A 20561-nucleotide genomic window follows, 5' to 3' on the forward strand; every position below is an offset into this window, starting at 1 on the left:
AGATGACCCAGGCATCAGAAATTAAAGCCAATAAAGAATTAACATAAAGGAAAAATCAATGTATACTACACTCTACATAGTCCAGCACATGAACTATTTATTTTCCTGATCTAAACAGGAATTTTTACTTCATCTGACGTTTTTCTTAAGGCAAATCACAGAGAAGTTAACTTTTGGCCCAAATAAAGACTTCATTTCAGCTTTCCTGAAAGTGAAAATAAGCCATCCTTTACTTTAGTAAAGGCAGCCTTCCTTTCTGCATCTGAGAGAAAACAAGATAACCCAGTACATATCACACATTTCAGACCATACCAATCAGGGGTAGAAAAGTAGGTGGTGGTCACACTTTGGGGGCCTTTATTTCTGGATTCAACTTCAAGCATGACTCAAACTTCTTGCCCTTCTTTTCCATTCTCCCCTCAACCAACTCAAGACAGGAAACCAGGGTCAGGGATGGAAACAAGCCATTCTGGTCTCCTTTATCCTTTCCTTCTTAAAGCCTGGTTGGGTTGATGAAAAGTCCAAAACACTGGCAATGCTCATTTAGCCTTTTTGACTTTCAAACTCAAAATCATCATGACTTGTGAAAAACCATGAAAAAGGTTCAAATACCAGTTTCCATTGAGGCCTCAGTTATTGAATGTTTCTCTAAGAATGAATTAGATCTGATACTTATATCCAAGATGGACACTCAGGTAAGAATCTATCTCAAAAGCACCAAAAGGGCTTCCTGGGTTTAGGATCAGCCAGTACCAACAGTGAGCCCAGTACCTAGGATCCCTTTGCTGAAAAAGGGTCATCCCATGAGGTCAATGACCTGTGTTGTGGGCTCAGGTAACAACTGCATGAGAACCTCAGCTAAATAAAGAAGATCTGGAGAGCATCTCACCCACCAAATGTCATCAGCACCAAGGACTGATGTTCAAACGAAGCTACATGTGATGAGGAGGCTCACCAAAGGCCCTCTGTGGCTTTTCAAAACATGTTTCAAAACCTGCTGCATCTCTCCTTTCTCTGCAGACTTCTCAGTGAAGGAGAATCCCTAAAAGAAAAAAAATTAAAAGACATCTTCCTCAGGAGAGAAATCTGCTACTTGAGAACACATGGTCATGGAAGCGCACGTGTATATGGACACAAGCGATTTGTGAACCAACTGCATGTGAATGTTCCGAGAGCTTCATTATTCTTCTCTAAACCTGACGTGGTGGTGTTGGCCACCACCCTTTACTCACAAGCACTGGAGCAGAGAGGTCAGACGCCAGCACATGAGCCCCTGAGAAGGACCAGACTTACAAGTCTTCAAACCCCACAGTGAGTGAGTATCAGCGTCCTCACGTTTGCTCACATGTAAGGCCTCAACATTCCCAGTAGGAGAGGACAGTGTGCTATGTGTTCTCACAATAAGCCTTCTGTTTTTTGAGTTTCATCCAATGCCTACTTGTTTTTAATTGAACATTAGCAGTTTCTTCTCAACACAAGTCCAGGAAAATAACGAGCGGTCAAGGCCGCTCTGTTTCATCACAGATGAAACATACATCTATGTTTCACAGAAACACACAAACCCCAAAATGGATATGGCTTAGGATGATACAGTCTTTAAGATGCTGCTCCATTTCCTAGTTAAATTCTTCATACTACCAGGAAGTGGAAGCATAAATAAGTATTCATGCTCCTCTCTAAAGACGCTACATGGGGAAGCACTTTTAAAAATTTTAAATGCAAAGACAAATGACCCACGGAGACAGAGAAAAAGGCACAGTTCAATATTACTACTGCAGTCAATAGTTCCTGTGGGGAAAAAGTGGCCTTTATGGGAAAGGCCTTTTGGGGAAAAATATAATTAAATATAAGAAACAGAGATTATAGATGACACATTACACATGACAATTAAAAATATGGTGACTTTATTTCCATTTCCTTAACAGTTCCCACATCTGTAAGAATCTTCATCTCTATAACACAAAAATATCTCAAGAAAGCATGTTACAAGATAGTATATATAAGCAACAGTTTGGCAGAATTCTACTTTATGTTCCCCCAAAAGAGAACATATTGTAAAATTCAAAAATAACCATTAGTTTTATTTAACATGTTACTTTACTATTTAAAATACCATGCTCTAGTTAAATAAGTCATCAAGACTGTATACAAATAAAATATTACACAAAATATATTTAAGAAAATGTTTGGTATTTGATCTGAACAATAAATAAAAACACAGGCACTTCTACAATGAAACAGGAAAGCAGTCACTACTTAGGATAATAATTTTGTATAAGTAACCATATGGCAAGAATAGAATCCTGCAGTTTTAAACTGACAAACCAGTCCATGAAAAGGTCTGCAATTTCAATCTTTTCACTTAAAGTTCAAAAGTTACATATGCTTTCCTGGTCCACAATGAAAAATTATAAATACAATATGGTTGCCAGGGACAATGCAATCTTCAGTTTGAAGATTATGGAATCATATTCATTATTTTCAAATACTAAAAAAGAGAACTATCATGATACCACCCAGGAGACCAAATGCAAGACAGTTAAGCTTTCTCATGATGATCATAAGACCATAACTTAATAAACTGGATAAATGTCACCCAGCGATGCCCACTTTGCAAAACCGATTGATTAGGTTAACACAAGGAAATACTGTTGGGGTGGCTGGGCAATTCTGACAAAAGTCAATTTTTTCTAGATGATTTTAAAACTTCATCTAAATTTCATGAAAACAAATATAATTGCATTTCACTAAAACCACTGAGTCATATAAAACAATGTCTCTGTAGCCAATAGGTTTATGAATACCTAAACTGATAATTTACTCATATAATGGAAAATAGGATTATCATTGTATGAGGGCAAAACAAAAATATGGTCAAATTCTAGAAACATGATTTCAGATGATGAGGGGGACAAGTTAGAAAATAATGACCACTGGCTAATAGGAAGGGTCAGAATCATTCATTTTGCCATATTCTACATAAAAAAAATTAGCATCTTCTGCTTTCCCTCTTCAGGAAGTACCACACTGAAGGGTTTAGAGGCCGTCAAATGGGTATGACCTATAAAGGCAATGTTGATGGTTTTACATAGAAATGACCTCTAATGGAAGAGAACACAAATGGGAACTGCTTGAGATACATTTCTATGTAAAATATAGTTTGCACATAATTCAGCATTTTAAATGAGCACTCTGCAACCGAGACCAAATATCAATCATCTCTTGAGGTTTTCTACTATGTACCAACATCAAATCTACATAGGAACAAATGTTACCCCTGCTTTTCTCTTCTATATCAAATGTCCTGAAGCCTTTGTGTCTCTCTGGAGCGAGGCCGAGTTTCTGAAGGCACATTCCAGTATAAACATCATCGATGGGGTAGAGAAGGACCCGGTCAGTTACATTGTACAGTCTCAGGGCCAGGTTGCCAGAGTAGAGGAACCCACCTCCTCCTGCATAAGGCGGGTAGACGCCAGTGTAAACAACTTCCGGGATGTAGTACTTCAGTTTCTTATCCCGATGAGGTCCAGCATTATGAATCACATCACCAATAAACAAATCTTTGGCTTTGTTCCCGGATAAGCTATTCAAGTAATTCAGGAGGTGATGGGTGTTCACAAAAACATCATCATCGCCCTTGAACACGAACTCGGCATTTGGGCAGGAAGTGCTCACCCACCTGAGAAAGAGTACTTCTTTCAGAGACAAGTTGAAGAATGTATCTCTGTAGTTCCACAAAAGAATGTCTTGGTGCTTCTCACTCTCAAATTTCAGCATATCTGAAAGGTCTGGGTGGTTGTCCTCGGCGGGGGTCTGGCCCAGTAAGAAGACTCGCACCACCGTTTGGTTCCCCACGTTGGTTTCTTTGCCCCAAGACTCCCGAATCGCTTGCCTTCTATCGAAATGTGAAGTTAGGGACTTAATCGCCAGCAATAAGAAGGGCTTCTTTGCACACTTATCTGGTTGGTCTATAAGCAGTGAGTAATTTCGACATCTCAAATACAGCAGAAAATCTTTAAATCTGTCTGGCAAACTGTCGAAACCTGAAACTACTGACATGACCCTCAGGTCAGGTTCACAGTAATTCAGATGGCTTATATTGGAGAATCCGTATGCTTCTCCCGTCTGGTTGGCGAACGTGTTCAAAATGGGATTGAACCTCCTGTTCAGCTTTTCTTGTTCCTTGTTCCAGTATGCCCGAGGAGGGTCAGATATCTTCCAGAACCTTTCTTTAGGTATTATTACTTCCCCCTTTCCATTTTTTTCTTGGCTACTGCTTTTGGAGACTTCCACAATCAAATAAATGAAGACATTTACCATCATCAGGATTCCCAACAACTTTATTCTTCGACGTCCAACACTCATTTCTCATATCTGAAATAAAAGAGAGGACCATGTTACTGATTAGATTATTATTCACTGCATTTGCTCACATGTCACATGTCATTTGCCTCTTTCATGTTCCCCAGAACAGTGGTTTAGAGCACAGATTCAAGACTTGCAGTACCTGGGTTCAAATCATGGCTCTACCATCCTCAATTTGAGCTCTGTGACCTCAGGCAAGTTGTATAACAACTGATGTCTCAGTGACTTCTCCATTTATAAAATGGTGATAATAACCCACTTAAGTCAGGAAGCAACAGTTAGAACTGGACATGGAACAACAGACTGGTTCCAAATAGGAAAAGGAGTACATCAAGGCTGTATATTGTCACCCTGCTTATTTAACTTATATGCAGTGTACATCATGAGAAACACTGGACTGGAAGAACCACAAGCTGGAATCAAGATTGCTGGGAGAAATATCAATAACCTCAGATATGCAGATGACAGCACCCTTATGGCACAAAGTGAAGTACTAAAGAACCTCTTGATGAAAGTGAAAGAGGAGAGTGAAAAAATTGGCTTAAAGCTCAACATTCAGAAAACTAAGATCATGGCATCTGGTCCCATAACTTCACGGCAAATAGATGGGGAAACAGTGGAAAGAGTAGCTGACTTTATTTTGGGGGGCTCCAAAATCACTGCAGATGGTGATTGCAGCCATGAAATTAAAAGACACTTACTCCTTGGAAGGAAAGTTATGACCAACCTAGACAGCATATTAAAAAGCAGAGACATTACTTTGCCAACAAAGGTCTGTCTAGTCAAGGCTATGGTTTTTTCAGAGGTCATGTATGGATGTGAGAGTTGGACTATAAAGAGGGTTGAACACAGAACTTTTGAACTGTGGTGTTGGAGAAGACCCTTGAGACTCCCTTGGACTGCAAGGAGATCCAACCAGTCCATCGTAAGGGAAATTGGTCCTGGGTATTCATTGGAAGGACTGATGTTGAAGCTGAAACTCCAATACTTAGGCCACCTGATGCGAAGCGCTGACTCATTGGAAGAGACCCTGATGTTGGGAAAGATTGAGGGCAGGAGGAGAAGGGGACGACAGAGGATGGGACGGTGGGATGGCATCACCAACTCAGTGGACATGGGTTTGGGGAGGCTCCGGGAGTTGGTGATGGACAGGGAGACCTGGTGTGCTGCAGTTCATGGGGTCCCAAAGAGTCGAAAGTGACTGAACTGAAATGAATCGCAAAGTTTTGAGGGAGGGCTATAAGTTTTTACTCGTAAGCTTTTAAAGTACTGGCTGCTCCACAGTGAGGTGTGAGTAAGTGACCCTTAACACTGGCTGTTTTAGACACCTGAGGGCAGAGATACACAGTAACTAGACAACTCACAGGTGCTTCAACTTCCTTGCTTATACAAGGACATATACAAACTAGTGTGCTGCAAATAGATGTACTCACAATTCAAAATAACAAATACAATTTATATTTGCTATTATGTACACACCTGATGGAGTCGCACAGAGTCGGACATGACTGAAGTGACTTAGCAGCAGAACACACATAACTATTTATATGTGGGCTGCACCATGTGCAGTTCCATGTCATTCACTGTAATCACCTATTTTATTCTATTTCCTTTTTTTTAAAATAAAAAATGGTGGCCACAACTTTGAACTGTTTCCCAACCTACCATTTCACAGATGAAGAAACCAAGGCAGAAAGATTAAGACACTTGCCCAAGGCCGCAGGGCTAAGAGGAGACAGTGACCACACCGAGCGTTCAGATATAAAGAAACACCCACCAGCTTCATCCCAATCGCCCACAACTGAGACCAACCCAAATGTCATCAAGAGAAGAGTGGATTATGAAACTGTGGTACATTCATACACTGGAACAACTCCCAGCTATAAAGAGGAAAACTACTGCTAGAGCAAAAATAGTATAGTGAGGGAGACTCAAACTCCCTTTATGTTAGTTCAAGAAGGCAAAAATTAATGTAGGCCCTAGAAATCTGAAAATGATAGGGGTGGGGGTTTTGAATGGAGAGGGTCAGAAGGGGCTTCCTGGGGTACAGAAATGTACTTTGTATATCTTAATCTAGATGATGGTTTCATGCACGTATACATTTGTCAAAACTCAAGCTATATCCTTGAGAACAAGTATATCCTCTGCTATTTATAGCAAGAAGGAAAAGAGTAATGATAATGACATTTTAGTGGAATGTCAAAGGCCAAGAACAGATTTCAGGCTGTGGGCAACACAACAAAGAAAGAGTAATGAGGCAGTTTGCTGGTGCTGTAACAGCAGAGTTCTAACACTACTGAGATGGATGACCTACCCAAGAACAACCAGGTAGATAACCCTGACATTAAAAGACAATCCTCAAAAGTGGAATGGCAATACCCAGTAAAGAATTTTCTTATCAGGTTAATTCTACAGCTGAGAACTCATCCTTGAAAAGAATCCTGAAGAGGATTGCTTCTCAGGTGCCAGTGCATTATCTTGTTACAATGAACCTCTGAAGTAGATACTGTTACTTTTATTCCCATTTTACACTTGAGGAAACAGATTTAAAGAAGTAACTGTGTTAAGGGCAGAGCTGGAACCCTAACCAAGGCGATGGGGTTTCAAGACCACCATGTCAAATGGTAGCCACTCTTCTCTAATCTAGAACAAAATGGGTTTGGGGGGGGGGGTTTCAGTTAATAAACATTGATTCTTCTAAAATTTCAATACAAAACGTGGAAGTTCAAAAAGAATGAAGTAGGACTTCCCTGATGGTCCAGAGGTTGGAAGGCTGCCTGTCAATGGGAGGAAACACAGGTTCAATCCCTGGCCCGGGAGGATTCCATAAGTCATGCAGCAACTAAGCCTGCATGCCACAACTATTAGGCCCACAGTCTACAGTCCATGTTCTGCAACAGAAGAACCCACCACAATGAGCAGCCCACTCGTCACAACTAGAGAGCAGCCCCCACTTACCACAACTAGAGAAAGCCCACGTACAGCAACAAAGACCCAGCATAACCAAAAACAAAAACTTAGAAACTAAACTAGTAATTAAAAAAAAAAAAAAAAAAGAATAGTGTAAAGGAAACAAGTTTTTGGTATTACTGGAGAAGCACCAGATTTTTTTTTTTTTTTTTAACTGAGGCATAGCTGACTTATAACGTGTTAGTTTCAGATATACAGCATAGTGATTTGATGTTTTTATAGATCATACTACTACAAAGTTATAATAAAATATTGACTATATTCCCTGTGCTGTCCATTACATCTTTGTAACTTATTTATTATTTATTATATATTTTAATCAAGAGTAGTATTTACTCCTTACTCTAATATTTACAAATTCCCTCATTCTAACAAATAGCCCCACGGTAGGAGAGGTATTTGTCATGCTGAGAACTCCGTGAAGTTATCACTATATTGAACATCCCAGAAGAGATCAACGGGGATTCACAAACTTTTTGTGTCTCTTAAATCTGTCCAGTAGATTCTAATCTAGTTGTTTGTATTTATTACTGCTGGATAGTTTTGGCTAAGGACATATAGGTGAAAGATGTTTTTATAAAGCCAGTCCCTACATCATACCTTCACTCCCCCAGAGCTTTCCCACATCTACAGAACATGGTAGATATAAAGGTATGTGCGTGGTCTCAGCTTACCTGATAAGCAGTGTCCCATCACCTCATTCTTCCCTCCCTTCTCAACCACTCCCTACCCTCTAACCCTCAAGAATCCCACTACTGAGCTACCAAGGGCCTTCTTAAACTTCCTCCAAAGAAAGTGGTTTAAAAAAAAGAAAAAAAAAAAAAAAAAAAAACCCACAAGGTATTTCTACTCTTTAATTATAGTTTCAAAGGGCCCCAAGTGACATACAACCTGAATAATTCAAAATGTCCACACTAAGTCTAGGGTCCAGGCCCTCCTCCTTAGGTCAGCTCCTTTCAAAGAGCCTTTGAACACACCTATGAGCAAACTGCAGGTCTCCATCCAGCACATCTTTGGCAACCTAAACCTCTTTGCTATGGGACTGACTTGCAAGGACAGGAGAGCATGAATGTGTCTGTGTGGGTACCTGATACAGTTAAAGAATCAGTCATCCTATTAGTAAATAAATCATGGATAGTTTTAAGTTGGTCTCATTCTGTCTTTTTTTTGATCTCCAGATTCCAGACAATACGCTTTCTAAAAACAAACCATTCTTCTAAGTCAGGATAACTCTCCTAAAGTTAAAGCAGCACTTGACCCAGTATCACTGATCTGGAGGGCTTGCCCTTCACGTGGACAGGCTGAAAGGAGGACAACGAAAAGTATGAAGGGGAACAGAGAAGACTACAATGAGGAAGATCTGGAAGGAAAAACAGCACATACTATGAACAGCTAACTACTTGGCAGAAATTTTCAACTCAGAAAAGGAATATGGATATTCCTGAAATTGCTAGAGTAGAAGAGGACAGCTTAAGGAAGAAAAAAAAGAGAAGCACAGTACTTTTTGCACAGACTATGAACCTCTAAGTTAATTTTCCTAGGAAAAGATTCAGGGTGAATAATATGACTCCAGAAGAATAAGCCAGTTATGCATCCTGACCTACGGATACCTACAATTCAACCAGAACCATCTGAAGTGATGATGTGGAGTTTCTTTTCTTTTATTTTGATGTGGAGTTTCTTATCACAGAAAGTACCAATATTTCTTTTGGGAATACTCTGAGGAATACTGATCCTGGCCAAGGTTTCCAGCTTCACTGATGCAATTCAGGCTTTTCCATCTGTGATCAAGAACCAGACAGGCAGGACGTCCTCTCCCCTCAGCCAAGACAGGGCTTCATGGCTCTCAAAGAAACACCATCCTCCCCTTGTTTCAAGGATTTCAGTCCTCAATTCAAGGACTCCAGAACATTTTCCTGTCCACTTCTCACTTGTACTCCCTCAGGGAAGCTGAGAGGATACCACTTTACCAGGGAGAAAAATGGAAGCCCAGAGGGGGTTAACTGGGCAAATGAGGGCTTCCAAGGTGGTGCAGTAGTAGAGAATTCTCCTGCAAGGCAGGAGATGTGGATATGATCCCTGGGTTGGGAAAACTCTCTAGAGAAGGAAATGGCAGAACACTTTATTTTTACCTGAAAAATTCCATGAACAGAGGAGCCTACAGGCTCCTACATGGAACAGGCAGGCTACAGTACATGGGGTCAGAGAGTCAAACACGATTGAGCACACAAATGTCACAGAGTTAGGTGATAATGCTGAGATGAACAGTCTTCTGGCTCCTAGCCAGCGCTCTTTGGAGCTCCTCCTTTTTCTATTAGGCATGGCCACAGTATTGTAACCTGGTCCAATTCAACAGTCAAGTCTCAAAGACTGGCCCAAGACTGAAAAGACCCAAGGCACTGGATCATGGTACATTTGGTGGTTACCAAGACTTTCCAGAGAAAGGGAAATGGGAACCTAGAAATGCCCGGCCCCGCTTCTGACAAGCGGCCAGTCTTCCTTTCCTAAATTCCCCAAAGTGCAGCTTGGGCCAACTCTTACCACTATTTCTAAAGGGCATTTATTCCAAACCAATCTGAGAAGGAAGGGTGGGAAAACCACCCAGATTCCGAATTTCACATTTCTATCAAGTTTAAATGTCATCTTTCATTTGTGACCAAGGCACAGTCCCTCGCATGAGAACTAAACTGTTACAACAAGCCAAAGTTCATGGAAAGGAGGAAAAAGCAGTGACCTCCATAAAAATATCTGTGGGAAAAAGCTCTCTGAATATCTGACTAAATATTCCCATTACAGACATAAAACCAATTCCATGTCCTTTTTTAAGCAGGAAGTTACACTGCTCAAAAAGAATTTGAGTAAGAAAATCTACCCTGCAGCTAGGGAAGATGTTATACAACCCTCACTGTGACACACAGAATTTTTACTGTGAACAGAAAGAGAAAATCCCATGTGCAAACAAAGAACAACCTTAGCTTTCACCTTGTACTTGGGTATAAATTCTCCCCAACAAAGACTGAACTTGAAATTTCTAAAACACTACAGTTGATTTTGTTTGGCAACAACTTCCTTCTTTGCTTGCCTTGTGGCTCAGCTGGTAAAGAATCTGCCTGCAATGTGGGAGATCTGGGTTCAATCCCTGGGTTGGGAAGATCCCCTGGAGAAGAGAAAGGCTACCCAATCCAGTAGTCTGGCCTGGAGAATTCCATGGACTACATAGTCCATGGGGTCACAGAGAGTCAAACACAACTGAGGGACTTTCACTTCCACTTTCCTTTATTTTGCAATTAAAATATTTAGAAAGGTAGAGACACACACACACAAATTTATGTTAGCTGAAGATGGATTATAAAATGGTACAGCTGCCACACTTAAACTATGTGAAAATCCAGATAAAACACCACACAAAAACAAAACCAGTGTAATCAGGGTGGCAGGATTATAGGTTATTTAATTCTTTAATGCTGCCACACCATCTTTTCCCTTCAACATCCTCTACTGCACACATCCAGACTGCTGGGATGGGGGTGGGGAACATGTCACACACAAATCCTAATGCGAGGTCCCCATTTCTGCAGCCCACATCACTAGCGTGGGACATGGTCCCACAGTCCCAGACACTCCAACCCTGTACTGGACCCTGCAGTGTTCAGCACAAGTTCTGTCACTACTTCCACCCCTAGATCATTGCACATCTTTCCCTGGGTTCGAGCTGTCTGCCTGAAGCCAAGTATTAGAGAGGACTCTTAAAAATAATAGTAAAATATGAACATTTCAGCTTTAATAAATACTTAGGTACCAGTGGCTATATGCCAGGCACCAGTGATGTCATGAGGTAGATACTCAAAGAGGTGATTGAACTTGTCCAAGGTCACAGAGCTGGCAGATGGCAGAACCAGGATTCAAACCTAAGCAGTTCAGCTCCATTATTTGAGTTTTAAACCATGATACAAGTGAACACTGCAGCAGAGGCTTATGACGAAAGGGACTAAAAAGATGATGATCTGGTTTTCAAAGGTTTATCTTCTTTAAAAATTATTTTAAAATGCTAAAGCTTTATATGTATACATTTGAACCCTCAAAACTATCATCAGACAAAGTCAGATATGGGAGGTAGGGTGGGATCATAAGTAACCCTGACTGAATGATTATGCTATAGTCATTTTATTCCCGTATATGCAGTTTAAATAATCCCAATGTTTCATTCCTGCATGCCAGACTGGCACCACAAAAGAGGATGATTCTAAAAGGTTCCCTCCAGTTCTGAAAGCAAAGCACTGGCCAGAAGACACGTTAATGTGGCCATCACCAGCCACAAGGACTTATTCTCACAAAACTCTAAGTCAGGGCACTCGCTCACCCATCCCAAGGTGCTCAGGTATGTTAGGCAGATGGTCTCCAATAGCTTGTCAGGGACACAGCCAGCAACCACACGGAGACCAAATCCAAAACCTGTGCCTATGCTCCCCCATCCCTAGAACCAAAGTTAAGGATAAAAGAAAGGCAGGACCTCCTTGTAATCATGAAATGAAATAACCAGTCATCTAATCCAGTCAGGCTGTGGCTTGGAGGCTAGAAATCCAAGTTTCTGATTCAGTCACGAGTTTGAGCTAGCAGCCTCCGTGTCTAGGGAGGATCCTGCTTCCTGCTCATTATCCTGCCCAAACAGGATATACAGATCCTTCAAGGATCAAGAGCCCAAGCCTGCTGCCATATCACATGGAGACAGGGGATTTAGACGTCAATCGGCCTGCCCAACCTCCTCCATCCTCACTCCAGAAGCCAGGCGAGAGTGGCTTTCCTAAATCTTTACCGCCCAGGCTGCTAACATCTGTTGCTTGGTCCTTGCCAGACCTTTCCAGGTTCTGCTCAGTTAGAGAGAGGGATAGATTGCAGTTAAGTGGTTCTGGGGGAGATGGAATACTTTCCAGTGTCCAGGGTAGATGGTTGAGTGATAAGGGTGTGAGTGCAGCAGCTTGGTGGGACCAAAAGAGTGGGACCGTACCTAGAGCTTGTTCCTTAATGGGGGCAAGAAGCCTGGCTGCAGTTCTTGTCAGGACTGGAGTTGTGGAGCCCCAAGATGCCCTCAACAACCTCACCTAGAGAGAACATATGTCTGACATTTTCTGGTCTGTAAGTCAGAACAATGATCAACTGAATTCAAGGAATTTGGTTCATAAGTCAGCAGTAGTACCTTCATGTTCAAAATTTAAAGGGAAAAGTATGTATGATGAATCTATTCACCTATATGTCCCCACAGGTGACATTATACATCTCAGTGTCTGCAGGACATGCTCTGATCCCCACTGATTACAGTTCCCCCAAAGCCCAATGTGGCTGATTTTCTCAAATGGTGTGTATTTAGCCGCTCAGTCATGTCCAACTCTTTGTGACCCCATAGACGGTAGCCCGTCAGGCTCCTCTGCCCAAGGAATTCTCAAGGCAAAAGAACTGCAGTGGATATCCATGCTACCTTCTCCAAGGGATCTTCCCAACCCGGGATTGAACCCAGGTCTTCCACATTGCAGGCAGATTCTTTACCATCTGAGCCACCAGAGAAGCCCCAGGGAAGTCTCAAATGGTACTCATCATTTAAAATAAAATCAATCACTAAGATCATTCTTCACATAAACATGCTCAGATTTTCAGAAAAGGAGAAAGAAGAAAATTCAGTAAACAATGATGGGGATTAACCTTCCCAAAGGCCATCTTGCCCCTGCCTCTACTAAAACTGGTAAGGGTTCGAGATCTTCAGTGTATAAGATTGTGTCATTATAAAACAAAGCCGGTAGATGTTTGAAGACAAGTATGTTCCAGACCCACCTGCACTTCGGAAAATTAGTCTGGCACCTGGAGCCAGACAACCCAGAGTTAAATTCTGGTGATACTACCTACTACTAGCTGTGTGACCTAGAAGTTACTTGACTTGTCTGAGCCTCAGTTTCCTTACCTGTGAAGTGATGATACAACCTGCCACACCAGGGTGTTGCCTAGCATACAATAGGCTCAATAGTTTTCTTTCATGGATTTGGTTCCTCCACCAAACACTAAGCACATTTCTCAAGTTCTGTCATTCACTGCCTCTTTATAAATATTCTCCCTCTAGAAACCCTTCTGTCCATCACCTTAAATGTTACTTCAAAAGGAGGACCTCCTCCCAAAAAAAACCCAAACAGGGCTTCCCTAGTGGCTCAGTGGTAAAGAATCCGTCGGCCAATGCAGGATAGACAGGGGTTCAACCCCAGGAAGATCCCACGCTCCATGGAGTGACCAAGCTTGTGTCCCACAACTGCTGAAGCCTGTGCACCCTAGAGCCTGTGCTCCGCAACAAGAGGCCACTGCAGTGAGAAGCCCACTCACTGCAACTGAAGAGTAGCCCCGCCTTGCCACAACTAGAGAAAAGCCCACACAGCAACGAAGACCCAGCACGGCCAAAAATAAACAAACAACAGCAGCAAAACAAGAAACCAAGGATCACAAGCTGAGCCAGCTAACTCCAGATATTCAATGTGTGTGGAGCCTCTCTTCCTGGGTCCTGCGTTCGCCATGGATCGACTGCCCGCGTGCACTCCCCAGCAGCAGTGAGCTGCTTCTTCCTTTGCTCTCCACATCTGTGCTCCCACCTCAGTAATGTTGCTGGCAGCTCCTCCTCCTCAGCTCTCCTCTATTCCAATCAGGCTCTGTGGCTGGCGACTGCAGGAGCCCAAGGCCTTATTTCCTGCAGCTCCCAAATATCCCTGTCCCCAACGACTCAGTCTTCAGCCCTTGTGCACACACCCCTGCTCGTGGTGGTGTGGTCACCACCATCACCATGGCGCTGCTTCCCCACAGCCTAAATGTAACTGTGCTGTCTTCTAAAACGCCTCTCTCCTCCATCCCCAGAGCTCAGGGCTCATGGCCTCTGCCCCTCTTCGGTGAGACCTCTGGCCCAAAGATATGCCCCAGCCCAAACACCAGCCTCACCCCCTCCATCTTCTCACTCACATGCCCTCGAGTCCCTTTATGATGCTCTGGGATTCCTCCGCAGCCCCTTCTGCCAGCACCCCCACCGCCACACCATGGACACTTTCACCTCCGACCACAGCAAACACGGTCTCTTCCAGACAGTCCCAGTTTCCCTCTGCCATCTGCAGGGTGCCCTCTGTCTGCCATGCCTTCCTGAAGAGCTTCTACTCCTCAATTCGGCCAAGCGCCAGTCCTGAAGCACGCAGGAGTGAGGGCACCCTCTGTGGTCAAGGTCTTCACCCTGCAACGCCACTACCCCAGGTTGTAGCATCTGAGAGTTATTCTGCATTTGTTGAACAAACAGGTATTTTGGTCATCTGGTTGAGTTAACTAAATATAGCTGTTTCAGTAGAAAGTAGATTAAATAAATATACATGACCCTTCTCCAAAGAGATAACACTGGGAACCATATGTGTACTGTTCAATGACCCATGTATTTATAGAAACCTGTCTCACTTTTTTAAGTACTAGAGTAGAAAAAACGTAAAGGCCTTTCTAGAGTTATAAGCAATAAGACTATTAGTAGTGAGTCCATATTAGACCTGGGAGGGTAGGGGCTAGATCTGAAGAGGTAAACTGTGGTGAAAGCCCCACCCAGGCCCACAGGCACCCTGCACCCACCTGAGCGGGAATGCAGGCATGTGGGATCCAGCAGAACGTCTATGAAGGCTTCATCTCTCCACTAGCAGAGCATCCAGGCAATCCCCTCCATTCCAGCCCCAAACAGAGGGGCCTCCACACTCCTTTCTGATAGGGGATGGACCTCCAGCAATTGCTAGTTCCACCAAGACCATGATAGCAGAGGGACAAAGTGAACATGCCTAAATAAAGGGCCCTGGTACAGACTGAAAGCTTGGGGGCACCTATTTACCCAGGCGGGAAACCATTAGAAAAGAAATGTTGCAATGCAGGCAGTCACTTCCTGGGGAGCTTAACATGTTTTGGAAGTCCTTGTTAAGAGTCTGTACATGGGTATGGCTTGGGAAGTTTTTCCACGTCAAGCTCTAGAACCTATGTACAAACCAGCATAGTCTGACAGGCTCTCAACAAGTCCTCAGAGAAATTCCTAGACTTCTCTCTGGCTCATCCATCTGTTTGCTGAGTTGGGTTGCATGGGATGTATTTCAGTCTGGGTCCAACCAGGAGGCAGAAATCACACCATAATTCATGCAGGGTAAGTTTAAAAATATGATAATTGAGTAACTATAAAGACAGAACTATAAAATATTATAATTGAGAACTATAAAGGGCTTCCCTGGTGGCTCAGTGGTAACGAATCTCCTGCCAATGCAGGAGATGCAGAAAACGAGGGTTCAATCCCCAGGTGGGCAAAATCCCCTGGAAGAGGGCATGGCAATTCACTCCAGTATTCTTGCCTGGAGAATCCCATGGACAGTGAGCCTGATGGGCTATAGTCCATAAGGTTGCAAAAAAGTCGGACATGATTTAGTGATTAAACAACAAAGATGGAATAGAACTCTAAGGGGTACCCTATACTAGATGAAAGGTACCCCAAAAAGGACAAACATGGAAGCAAGGTTTGGATCTTGTTGAAGAAGGTACAAGAGGCAATTCCTGGGTGTCCAGGATGGTCTAGTCACCAAAAAAGCAGGAATAACCCTCTAGGGTGCCGGTACAAAGCCTGGAATATAAGAGTCCCCATGTGGAGGGAGACAGGAAGGAAATTCTGGAGACTGCTGGGAGGGTGGGCGGAGAGAACAAGGGTGCAGAGGAAGTCATGTCCACACATAAAGTCCGGCTACCACTGGACCCAGAAACTGGAGAGACCTCCCTCTGCAGGAGCTTAGCATGACAATGCATGGCCCGGATGGGAAGCGCTCAGGGCCACTGCTCAGGACAAACATCAGGTGGCCCGCCCTCCAGATGGTCAGGACCACCGGGCTCCCAGTGTATATACACGTGGGGACTGAGAAGAGGCAGCAACCTGGGTTGGGCTCAGGCTCCCCAGTTCATCACAGCCACGAGAGCTGCAGACAGGACAAGGCGGGCACACGTTGGGAAAAGCTGCAGCCTGCAAGCCCAGAGGAAAACCAGCAGGCTCTGTAGAAGCCTGGTTCTAGACTCCGGAAAGCAGGAAGGAAAACCTCTTTCTCCTGCAACATCCTCTTCAGAGCCCTCAACTTGAGAGAAGGCAAAGGAAAAATATTTGAGGAGCTCTGATCCATTTTCATAGACCAGACAACAGAGGGTGGACTGGGAGCTGACAGACAATAGTTAAAAACTGGTACAAGTTAGAGATCTCTCTGTCACCAACCTGAAGTCATTTCCAACCACGAACATCATTCTTTGAGTCTGAAGTTGGGTGGAAAGTGTATAAAACATGGGCCCTGTATAGCGAACTGATAAATAAGTAATAAACACGTGACAGTACATTTGTCCACAGCAGAGGATGAGACAGGACCTGAGAGGAGCTTCAAACAGGGTAGATTTCAGAGAAGTGAGGAGAAGCAGGGCAGGCAAGCGGTGGTGTGGGGCTACAGAGAGTCCGCTTGCAGAGCAGCAGCCAGCCTGTGGCCAGATAGGTTCTGAGGCGACTGGAGAAAGCAAATGAGCCCAAGGGCTCTCCACGGGATAGGCGTGCGCCATGCCTATATCTAAGTAACAAGCACTGATGCCAGAGAGATAGCCACAATGTGATTTCATAGCCCTTCTATTAAACAAAAAAACCTGACTAAACCACACAGGAATATGAAATAAGGGAGAAACAAAAGAACAGCTCCAAATTTGACCTCCAAGTTCATTACAAATACAATGGCTATTGTGTTCAGAGATTTAATTTTTGTAAAGCAGATTTGGACAGGGGAAGGCAGCATGATCTGAGTGACTCACCTTCTATGATGCATGCATGCTCAGCTGCTTCAGTCAAGTCCAACTCTTTGTGACCCTATGGACTGTAGCCTGCCAGGCTCCTGTGTCCATGAAATTCTCCAGGCAAGAATACTTGAGTGGGTTTCCATGCCCTCCTCCAGGGGATCTTCCCGACCCAGAGACTGACCCTGCATCTCCTGCACTGCAGATGGATTCTTTACCCACTAAGCCACCAAAAGATCTCTAAAGTACCTCTGAAGCAGTACAGGCATTTGGCCTGTCTTCTCTGTAGCTCAAATGGTAAAGAATCTGCCTGCAACGCAGGAGACCCAGGTTCTATCCCTTGGTCAGGAAGATCCCCTGGAGGAGGTCATGGCAACCCACTCCAGTCACTATTCTTGCCTGGAGAATCCCAGGGACAGAGGAGCCTGGCAGGCTACAGTCCATGGGATTACAAAGAGTCGGACACGACTGAGCGAGTAACACTAGTAGTCTACCCAATCACTAACCCATGAGTTGCTTCTGACTTTCCCTACAATTGGGGGGGAAAAAAATCTGATGAACAACCTCATTTGTGTGTCTTTGTACACTGTCTTATTATTTCCTTTGAAAAAATTACAAAGAGAACAATCTAGTTATTCCATGTCCTTCCTCATCAAAAAAAAAAAAAAAAAAAGCCAGACTGTACAACACCGGAGAGCACAGAGCTCTCCACGTTAACTGTGGACCTTGTCCTTCTTTCAAATCTTCGTACAAAAACAACCTCTGCCTGTTTTAACTGACCCCTCGTCATTGCTGTACTTCCTTCCTGACTTCCCACTCCTCACACCCTTTGCCCGTTTTTTACGTCAGGATATTCTCAACTAACCGTCAGGATATTCTCAACTAACCGTCAGGATATTCTCAACTAACCGTCACAAGCTCAAAAATGTGAAGCCATTAGCCTGAGGTTACAAAGCTAATCTGAGTAGAGCCAGGACTTGGACCCTGGACCCTGACCCTGAGTCTAAACTCTTACTCTTTCTACCACACAACCTTGTTGCTCAGAAGATTTCAAGAATCCTCAGATAAAGCTGCAATAAAAAAAAAAAAAAAAAAAACAGGAAGTGAAGCCACTGCGTTTGTGGATACCTGGGAACATGCAGGTAGTTCCAAAGAAAGCCAGGGGGTCAGTTTTTTTGAGAAGCATGAGAAAGGAATAATGTAGACAAAATCTCCCGCTGGGAGCCGGTCCCTGGTTGAAGGTGCCCAGACATCCTGGTCCGCTCGGGCGGACACCGCCCCTGCTGAGGGTGGAGTCCCTGCCGCCTGTGTGGCAGGTGTTAATCCACACGGAGGAATGAGGGATTGGCAGCGCTTGCACCGGCCTAGTCTAACAAACCTCTTGGGCAAACCCTTTTGTCAAGAGCTTTTACAAAAAGAAAATGCTGCCTTTCCTCACCCTTCCCTTCACTCTGGCACCACAGCCAGAGACAGCAGGGATTCCAGCCTGGTCCTCCCACCGGCCACCTGCCAGAGGTGAGCGCCCAGCTGGCCAGCAGCCCAGCTCCCCAGGCTCTGTGAGGAAGGGACACCAGTCTGCATCAAAAAAATAATAAATAAATAAAAGGGTGATGGAAGAGCAATGTTGGCCACAAACTGTACCCTCTCTCCAGAACATGCACATGCACTCCCCACACAGACCCTATCCTGAGTTTGTTGCCCACAGAAGCTATAAGAATTTCTTTTCCAGGGCCTTAGAGCTTAGGGACTCCAACCTTCTCCTGTAGAGAAGAGGAAACGAAGGCACAGAACCTAGCCCAAAGTCAGCACAGGGAGGAGGTGGGAATGAGAATCACCATCAGTGACAGAGTCTTCTCCTCACAGCTTTGATTCTGGACTAGCAAAATTAAAAAACAAGGCCAGCACCACCTCCTGAACAGAAACACCCCCCCAGCCCCCCACCCCCCACCTGTGGATTTTTTACTTCCTCTTTGCGTCGTAACACTAAATACACGTTTATCTGACTTATCACACCTCGTGGGGAAGGAGTCTAACACATCTCACAGGGCACGTGGGCATTAAGAGCAGGAGCTGAGCCATTCCGTCCCTGTCTCCCTAGTGTCTGGCTGACGAGAGTAAAACCTGAGGACAAGAAGGACATAATCGGGGAGGGGCAGTAAAGGAACAAGGACTAAATAAAAACTGTATTCTTTTTCCTCTTTTGCTCCACACAAAGCATTGTTGAGTAATTTCACATACAGGCCCTATATCTCCAGGTCTCCCAGAGACCCTCCCTGGCCCCTGACTGACTGTGCATCAGGCCAAGCCACTTTTCTTCACAACTATCATCCTGGGGTTTCCCCTCTGTGCCTCGTCCATGAGGACAACATCACTGGGTGTCATCTCAATGCAGGACATCACCTAAAACTCCCAGGAGGACTTCCCTGGAGGGCCAGCCATTAGGAATCCACCTGCCAAGGCAGGGGACACGGGTTCGATCCCTAGTCCGGGAAGATTCCACGTGCCATGGGGCAACTAAGCCCAAGTGTCAGCTACTGAACCTGCGAGCCCTAGAGTTTGTGCTCTGCAACAAGAGAAGCCACCGCAATGAGAAACCCGTGCACACAACTAGAGAGTAGCCCCAGCTCAGGCCACACATAGCAATGAAGACCCAATGTAATCAAAAGTAAATAAATAATAATTTTAAAATTGTTTTTAATTTAAAAAAAATCTCTGGAAACATTTGTCTCATACGATTAAACAAATCTGTAAACAAACACAGGTCCAAGGAATGGAAGATGGGAAGAAGATAACTAAAAATTAATACTGGACTGGAAACTAAGTTATCATTATTTAAAATAAAGTATATAAACTAAGTTATCAATCTGACCTTGTGTAAGTGCTTCTGGAAACAAGCAGGCCATCAGCCATGGCTTGGTGATCTAGGTGGACAGAGATGGGGAGGGGAGGAGAGAATCTGGTGCTTGCTATGTGGGCGCCTGTCTATAGTCCATATAGAGAAAAGCTGGTGAAATCAACGGAGAAAGAAAATTTTCACCTATCACTGAAAAGAGACTATTGTCATTTTACATAGTAAAATGCATGAAAAACTCAAAGACTAACTTAACAAAATCAAAAGTTGACTCTCCTCAAAGTTTCTGGACTGACTTTCAAAATCATATTATTCCTCACCACTTAATTTCACGAACAGTAATAAATGACCATAAGTAAAACTTTTAGGTTTTTTAGATAATCACTTTAGTGAAGTAATTAGCCTCCAACTAATAAAAATAAATGGAAAGAAAAAGAGACAATCACTTTAATATTAAGCATTGGAGCAGCCAAATTCAATCTGCCCCCATCACAGAGATTCACCCATATCACTTCCAAAGGGTACTCTGCTGTGCTGT

At 43.7% G+C, this 20561-nt stretch overlaps 1 protein-coding gene across 2 annotated transcripts in view; it reads right to left on the reverse strand.

The window, feature by feature from the left end:
* Window positions 1-1887: 1887 nt before the first annotated feature.
* The window catches only part of B3GNT2 (UDP-GlcNAc:betaGal beta-1,3-N-acetylglucosaminyltransferase 2), a 32219-nt gene continuing 13545 nt past the window's right edge, over window positions 1888-20561 (reverse strand). For both annotated transcript variants that reach the window (XM_065929078.1, XM_065929079.1), the window contains one exon: window positions 1888-4374. In XM_065929078.1, coding sequence (XP_065785150.1) covers window positions 3172-4365 — 1194 coding nt within the window. In that variant the 5' untranslated portion in view covers window positions 4366-4374 and the 3' untranslated portion in view covers window positions 1888-3171. The remainder of the gene's footprint in view (window positions 4375-20561) is intronic.

Source organism: Muntiacus reevesi, chromosome 3 (genome assembly GCF_963930625.1).
Source record: "Muntiacus reevesi chromosome 3, mMunRee1.1, whole genome shotgun sequence".
NCBI classification, from domain to species: Eukaryota; Metazoa; Chordata; class Mammalia; order Artiodactyla; family Cervidae; genus Muntiacus; species Muntiacus reevesi.